This window comes from Zea mays, chromosome 10, assembly GCF_902167145.1.
Source record: "Zea mays cultivar B73 chromosome 10, Zm-B73-REFERENCE-NAM-5.0, whole genome shotgun sequence".
NCBI lineage: Eukaryota > Viridiplantae > Streptophyta > Magnoliopsida > Poales > Poaceae > Zea > Zea mays.
In genome coordinates, this window is record NC_050105.1 from 82240773 (window position 1) to 82249184 (window position 8412).

General features: G+C 38.8%; 1 protein-coding gene, 1 long non-coding RNA gene and 1 other non-coding gene across 3 annotated transcripts; 1 reads left to right on the top strand and 2 right to left on the bottom strand.

Moving 5' to 3' along the window:
* Positions 1 to 459: 459 nt before the first annotated feature.
* LOC103641300 (uncharacterized) lies at positions 460 to 4973 on the bottom strand. The gene is made up of 3 exons (XR_002265645.2): positions 2684 to 4973; positions 1250 to 1357; positions 460 to 1049 (listed from the first exon to the last, which is right to left on the bottom strand). It is a non-coding gene; the product is annotated as an uncharacterized lncRNA (long non-coding RNA).
* LOC111590379 (small nucleolar RNA Z102/R77) lies at positions 1472 to 1556 on the bottom strand. Its single transcript, XR_004853507.1, has one exon. It is a non-coding gene; the product is annotated as a small nucleolar RNA Z102/R77 (small nucleolar RNA).
* A 1080-nt stretch (positions 4974 to 6053) lies between the features above and the next one.
* Positions 6054 to 6549, top strand: LOC542025 (basal layer antifungal peptide). Its single transcript, NM_001111671.2, has 2 exons — positions 6054 to 6193; positions 6283 to 6549. The coding sequence occupies exons 1-2, from the start codon at positions 6097 to 6099 to the stop codon at positions 6474 to 6476; spliced, it is 291 nt and encodes a 96-aa protein (NP_001105141.2). The 5' UTR covers positions 6054 to 6096; the 3' UTR covers positions 6477 to 6549.
* Positions 6550 to 8412: the final 1863 nt, after the last annotated feature.

Consider the following 8412-nt stretch of genomic DNA (forward strand, 5'->3'; position numbering starts at 1 on the left):
CTGAAATCCCCACATGGAATTGTATGATGCAAAGATCCTGTGAATAAAGCAAAGCATGCATGCCGCGCCTGGGAGCAATCACTAAGGCCCCGTTTGTTTCCTTTCATTTTGAGGAATTGGAATCTTACTATTGGAATAGACTATTTTTTTAGAATGTGACATTCCACCACTTTCCAAAGTTATCATATAAGCTTATCTCAAATTCATAGGGTGAGATATGGAATTTGATTCTATAGATTTACATGTTATTTTTCCGATGTACAAATTATAGCACTCTCTTATACTTGCTTCGTTATAACATGAATGTAGTATATAACTATCTCTTTTATATGATTTAAGATAATATACAAATACATTACATGTATAAATATATGAACTTAATTAATTTTGTCTAAATTATAATTATTAAAATAGAATTCAATTCCAACGAAACAAACAGGCCCTAAAGTTCATCTGAGGGTGACCTCGTACAGGACCGGCAGTGTACAATACCACAAAAACTGCATAAATAAAGCCATAACTGGATAACACTTCATAACACATCAAAGAACGTTAACAACGAACAACAATTACCTATGTAAGACAAGGTGAGAAAATTGCAGCAGCTCCCATGGATAGAAAGGATCCACAGTCCTACAACCACCTGACAATAGAGATAAGCACATTAAATGCATCCAAAATGAATTGCCTTAATTAATAGAAGTCTATACAGAACAAAATCCTGCCAGTCAACATACAATCAAAAATTTCGCGGTGAACATACAATCAAATTCCTGCTAACGGGCATGGCAGGGACTATGGATGGGTTAAGCAAGGAATGGTCTTTCCCTTTGCCAACAACCTGAGACTCAGATTGGCATTCTTGCTCGTTATTTGAAGCAGCCTCTTCCTGAAAACCAATAGGATCAGACTGCTTATTTACAGACTTTCGCGCTGAGCATACCCCATCCGTTTGGAGATCAAAAAAACCACGTTCAGCAAGGAAAGCCTCCTCAATTGCTTCACGGAATTTGCTTGGTCTGAGCTTATACAGAGGCTGTCCTTGAAACCTGTCTAACAGAAAATGCAAGCATGAATTATCTTTGTCATGATATATTTAGGCATACAAAACTATTCCTTGGCTTCTATTTACAGAGTAAGTCTAAACAATGTATCCCTCAAATTAGACATATTTACTAAAAGAGTAACCTTCGGTTCATCACTCTAGAACAAGCTCCCGGAGACAGGTGAAGGACACGATATTCTCTACCTAAACATAACAGGAAAGGAGTTAATTCTGCCACCATCTTGAGAGCTTAGTTTCTTCTATGAAAGCGCATCTTTCAGCATTCACTGGGCTTGTTATTGACGTTGTAATCTGCACTCCAAAGAGGAAAAAAAGCACCTATTAGATTCAGCTAGAGGACCACATGAAAAGACAAAATAAATGAACACAAAGGTAGTAGGTTGTTCCATTGAATGCCAGTAAAGGAGATGATCAGATAGAGCTAATGCAGATTTAGCCATCATGTCAGCCAATCAAACAAATAGGGAAACAATTCGATCATCACATATCTCCTCACCATAAAAACAAACCATTTAACTTTATATAAAAAGCAGGATCATAGTTACAAATCAGAAATGTCAACTGTGAAATGATGGCACAACCACAAGTTGACCGAGTACAATATTTAGAATTATTTTTGTTAGAAAAAATTAGTTGTTGAAGTCTGAAAATGGAAGCTGTGAAGTCCAAGCTCTAATCTCTAAGACTCCTTTCGAAGCCTGGCATGGAAAGAAACCTAGTGTCAGTCATTTGAGAATTTTTGGTCCTGTGTTTGGTGTAATTGATTAAAGAGCTAAAGTATGCATACCTTGGTAAATTGTGAAGAATAAATATTCAAGCCATGCCATGAGAATGTCATTGACTATTAAAGATTCAAGCCATGCATACACTGTTGATCTACTTACTGAAGGTGGAGAGCTGTTCTATACTTCTACATAGCGTGGTCGCAATTTCATATATCTAGTTAGAGGATGTTTCATTCAAATAATCTGGTAGACCTCCTTGTATCAAAATATGGAAGGCAATTCATGCACGGGTTATAAGGTTGTTGTTGATCGAATATTCAGACTTAGACATATTAAGTTAACTATTACCAAGCGCACATGTTATGATGTCAGTCTTTATATCTAAACCACAAGCATATAATGTAGGATTGATTAGTGAATTGCCTATGAGATGTTCTTGTGTCAATATCGGTCATATATATAATATATTTCAGTACCTTAGTCTTAGCATTGACTGATCTTTTTTCGCAAGAATAAGATATTTGTAATTTGCAAATATATTTTCTCTTGATTAGGGACAACCATTTAAATTTACCACATAAAATTAGTTGCCTGTAGAGATCACACGTGATGAAGCATTAGTGGCCACAGTTGTGGCCAGTTCACTAATGATCAGACTAAGAAGACCGAACAAGCAAGGAGAGACCTCTATAGATATATGCACTACCACAACAGATACAAGGCTCACACCGACTCTCTTAAGCAGGAAGCAAAGCTTAAGAATGAGATCCAAGGGAAGATATCCATTTCAGAAAATAAGGAGTCAAAGATAAAAGATTATGCACTACCACTTGATGTCACTCAACATGTAATCAGAAGCAGGGGAACATCAGAGACATGCAGATTATCTCACCTGATGGTAGGTTTTGCCATTCTCTGTATCGTAGATCCAGTGACCAACAACCTGGACTCATAGCGCCTGGTTGCGCTTCTTGGCCTTGACATCTTGCGCTATGACCTCCAGCGGTTGCGGACCTGTGCAAAGAATGAATTCCTGAAAGAAGTCCCCCCTCTCAGAGAGTAGAAATGTATGGGGAGTGTATGAAGTTTAAATTAAAGGCTGGATGCGGACCTGTGCAATATATATGGGTATGCTTCATCAACAATGGCAAGTTCAGGATCTCCCACCAAAGCTATCCCTTCTAATACTCCAATAGCTCTAATAATCAAAGCAAAATACGAAGGTATCCTGAATGGATAATCAAAAGGTACTTGTGCTAGATCAGCCTATTAATGTTTATGTACCTGTACCTCCATTCTAGTAATACATACACTTTTAGTTTCACCATCTAGCCAGTACTGGGTAAGGGTAAGGATGGTATTGTGCTGTAGCATGAAACAAACTATTGCCAACTGCCATAGGCTACTCATATAATGTCACTGAGAACAGAGGCTGCAACAATGAGGCTATCATTGTTCACCACATTTCATGCAAATAAACCTACCCTATCATAATTATGAGTTTCACAAGCTTACCAATCCTCATGTACCCACATTTCCATGTTATATTGTTCAAACGTCAAACAATCTAGGTTGATTTTAATATGTCTCTATGAACACAACAGTGTTTGAGAATTGACATCCACATATGTATTTTACTATAAATAATTATTCCTTTCAGTAATCTACCACAGAAATCCACAATACAATGGTCACAAACAAGGAAAGGCGTTTATCCATAAAAGTAATGACGGTGTCTTAGGTTTTGCATCAGGTAAACAAAGATACTTTCGTACAAACATGACTGTCATTGGTACGGTGTTCTAGGGTCACTAATCATGGCCAAGCTGATCGAAACAAAATAGGCTCACATATACTTAGCCACTTCAAACTTTTTTAAAAATTTCGAATGTTAATTTTGAAATATGCATGTGCAAAGATAAAGGAGAAGATAAAGACTGAACCTGTCACGAAAACATGGGCAGCAGGGATAGTGCTGTGGTGGGTTTTGGTCACCAGCAAAGGCCCCAACGAAGACATGGGCAGCAGGGATAGTGCTGTGGTTGCCCTAGTACTCGCGCTCGCGGGGTGAAAGAGAAACAACAAACTGGTGTGTAGGCAGGAGCGTGGTTCTTCTACGATGCTGTTTACAAAAAGGTGTTGTTTACATTACTTTTTTTAAAGGGAGCTGAACCTAAATGATTCTCACCTTTGAATGTGTAAAAGTCCTATAGACTGTTACCAAAAACTGAAACTGGCACATAATCCCTGTTCAAATATATAAAAAAAGAAATGTTAGATTACAGAGAACAATAAACAATTTCATGTTAGAACTGAACACCAGCACAATTTTTCTTAACTAAAAGTTGGTCGTACTGAGGTTGCAACTATTACCGCAGAGTTAAAGAAAGGGGATGAATAGTAGTTAAACAAAAAAATATAAAATGATGCAGAAAACATATATATCTTAAGAAACAAACGAGATGAATAGTCAAATATAATAGGTATGGAATGATGCAGAAAATATATATATGCTGAACTATCATGAGCTCTATTATTAACCTTGGTATTTGGTTTAAAAATGTCTCGGTCCATAATTTGGGGCTATTTGGGACAACTTCACCAGTAAAACAACGAATCTGAATCTAAGATCCACCATAGAGCACTGCTCTCCAGGTCAATAGATACCAATTTTATAAAGCAACAAATATCTAAAAATAAATTACATGGCACTTCACACAATGCAGCCATTTATAATATAAGTTCTTCCGGAACACATTGACTTTTGAAATAGACAAAAAATCAAATAACTCATCTACTTAGAAAGCTCACAAATATGCTTAAAACGAAGCTGTAGCAGATGCCAAACGGTTATTCCTGAAGAGATGGTGCTCTAGATTTCCATGGGGCATAAATTCATATACTAACTGCGTTTGGTTATCCTCAAAATAATAACCAATTAGTCTGAACAGGTTCGGATGTTTCAGATTTCCTAGAAAGCTAACCTCTGCCTGAGAAACTAAACAAAAGGTCCATTTAGGATTTGGATACAAAGATTGTTAGTTCAAACCAAGACAAGTGGTGAAACAAATCTGATGTGAGATGATACTGTCAAATGACATGGATACAGCGAAAAATGACAATTTGAAGGATATGAAAGATTTGTAAGGTGCCAGAGAGTGGCGTACAGAATCCTTTGTTTCTCGTTCGTAAACTGCTTGACATATACAAACATCAGCACCTGGCTTGAGAACACAAGAAAAATAATCACTTTAGATTCGATTTGGTCAGTAAAGCAATGTCGATGCAGTGACCAGACAACAGGAAAAAAAATGCGAACTAAGACAGAGCGCAGCAGAGCACAACCTGCGGGGCACGGGGAAGAACATGGCGGTGTTGGGGGCGGGGTAGCGGCGGCGTGGGGAGGAAGAGGGCGAGGCGACGCCGCACGTGGTGGAGAGCAAGGAGGAGCGCGCATCTTCCTCGTGGCGACACCCCCATGGAGGAGAAGCGAAAGCGCCATCGCGGGCGGTCGGAGCCGGATGAGGTCCGTCACGTGTTAGCAGCCAGGCAATGACTCGAAAAGCGCTTCAACGGTGCTCCGCTCATGCTCCCCTTCCTCCTGCTTCACGACAGCGGTTGGGACAGGCTGGCGCCTAGGCATCGATTTGGCCCTAGATCGGGACGGAGAGGTTGGATCGGCTGCTGAGAAGCGGGCGGCGGGGGCACGGCTCGCGGCGGTGCCGGGCCTGGACGAAGGCAGCAGCGAGGGAGGGATTGGGACATGGCCAGGTCGGACTCAGAGTTAGATTGGAGAAAACTTTTTCGGGTCCGATGCCGGGCACGCGTCCGCACGCGTGAGGCCAAGCGCCCGCCAAGCGCGGGGAGGCCTCCAAACGGCGTCGGGTTTTAATACTTTAGATATATAGAAACGTAGAAATGTAGCTATCCATGTAGTAAGACATCTAGATAACAACAGACGTACGGATGCATGGACAGACAGAGAGATAGATCTAGATAGATAGAGCGGTTGGTAGACAGGTAGGTAGGTAGGTAGATAGATAAATAGATAGAGATAGACAGACAGATAGAGAGAGATAGATAGAAACAAATAGATATAGATATATAGATGGAGATAAATGGTTAAACTATCTATCTTTATCTACTTGCTTTGGTATCTACCTCTATGTATCCATATGATAGATAGACAGATAGGTAGTCATTTACTTCGGAGTGTATATATATAACATATGGTGAAGAAATCGATATCATAAACATTATTTAGGCAAATAAGCCATTTGTATTATTAGATCTTATCCATCACCTATGGTGAAGAGCCTAGATCACATAACCATCCGAGGGCTCTTTCTACTTTTTATGTTTCTTGTGGCATCCTTTGTTGGTCATGCACAGATAATAAGAGGTATTTAATGAAACATTGCCATTTTATTTTCAGATAAATAGATACACATATGTCGTTCTTTATTATGTAATTTTATTTATCTCTATTAGGTGAAACCAAGGAGAATAAGGACACTAACAGCATGACGATGACAACAACAAGACTAGGAAGCTATGTAATTAGCATGGATGAAAAATCTAGCTTGTGCTTTCTGGATCCAAGAACTCTATGGTACATCTGCAAAATAACATATCGCCTTTTTAGGACATTGAAGGATTGCTTGGAGTTTTGCCACAGTATATGATGCACCATGTTGGAAAAAAAGACTAATAAGAGGCCATGCTTTCTCAAGATTGTAGATGGAGATGGTGAAGATGTTATACCCAATCATCCATGCATGTACCAAAGGATAATAAACTATAAGACAACTTATCAGTTATTATTAAGTGTTCCCTATTTTAGGAAATGTCATTTTCTCAAGAGTATTTTCTTTGTGTGCGATTATGAAAGTTTCAAATTTCATAGATGAGACGATAAAAAAGTTTGTGTGTCTTCAATGATATTAGTCAAAACGTTTGTTCCTCTCTTACCACAACGGCCCGCATCTGTCGTTTTTGACAGTTTGTCTGTTCTTGACGACCCACAGGTTCTGCTCCCTCATCTTTATGGATGGACATCATGGATTCTCCAACGTTGTCATGAGAATTCTGTCCACAGTTGTCCATTACTTATCTTAGTATTGCCATAAAATGGTTTGATACACCCCACCACCACCAAATAAATATCGAGAATTGCATGCTTCCTCCGTCCTAGACTGATAATGATATTTCAATTAGAATAGACAAACATATACAAACTTTGACTTAGAAATATTCAAGTTATATATTATTTTAGAACATGAACCTTGTACCGACGTATTTGTATTTAAAGTGCCTCTAAGATTATATTGATTCTTTAGCACATAAAATGCATATTAAAAATAATTAATGGCCATAATCTATTTTATTTTTTTCATAATCAAAATACACTTAAATTTTGTGGCTGAGGTAATACCTTTGAGAAGCACACTTGGCCGGGAAAGTTGTCCCTATCGCACTCTAATGATTGCCAAGAACAACATCTAGAATCACATTGTAAGGTCCGTCTGACAAACCACAAATTGTGCAAGGACATAATCAATGAATAAGATCTAAGCATGATAGTAGTATCATAGAGAAATAGTAGAACCTAACAAAATGCAATAATTTTCCTTCAATCTTGACAAAATCCTAGTTGGAAGAAGGATGAATTTCGTAATGAAGGTATCACAAAAATGCAACACCAAACACAAACTCTAATTAGTGACACATCATGCGCTTGCTAGCCACACATCAGTTTCATCTATCATTGCCTCTATTAGAGGCTTAGGGGATGTTTATTTTCCAACCTAGATTCTAGTGACATGTTGACTTGGTGGTGGGTGGCATGTCAGTGAGGTGGTAGAGTGCCATCGGCTATAGTGGGTGGAGGCGGCTATTATGCAAAGCAGGGACGAGGAGGCTTTATTTGGGATGGATTAGCAGAGGGTGACATACAAGCACAGAAAAGTTTTGTCATCAATCAGTTTGTTAGACCCCCAACTTGTGAGCTTCATCTACCTCTATAGTATTTCCAAATTGTGTATGTCTTGTGCAAGTTGAAAGCATCTAGCCCTTTAAGAGTTTTGGTGATTATTGTGGAGTGGTCCATGAGAGTCTATTTTGGAGACCATCTTGCAAGTGGGGAAGGCTTGATGTTATCCATGGAGTTCCCTAACTGGGAACTTGGCACTCACGTAAACATGCTTACGAGGGGCTCGATTGAGGACTATGGGAAGCTTGTGTGCTTCTCAATACCTCGGTAAAAAATAACACAATCATTGATGTGAGTTTGTATCTCTATCATCTTTTAGCTTACACACTTACATTGTGTACCTTGGTTATGTGCTTTACCTTCCTACCATTGGTGATAGGCTAGTTGATAGGTATGGAACCTAGGTTGCATAAATCCTTGTAGTAGAGATAGCAATAGACTTCATTCAAAACTATAGTTACACAAAGATAGTTCATTTATCATATAGATTTGACTAGGAAAAATTAAAGGCTATAGTTTATGAAATAGATTGCCTAATTCACCCTCCTCTAAGCATCACGGTCCCCTTAGTTGGTATCAAGCAAGTGGCTCAATTAGGAACTTTTGGCCTAACAGATGTTGAGAGATGG

Coding starts and splice junctions, on each gene's coding strand:
- LOC542025 (NM_001111671.2), top strand. CDS start 6,097: ATGGTGAAGAGCCTAGATCACATAACCATCCGAGGGCTCTTTCTACTT. Junction 6,194..6,282: donor TCATGCACAGATAATAAGAG/GTATTTAATGAA, acceptor TATCTCTATTAG/GTGAAACCAAGGAGAATAAG.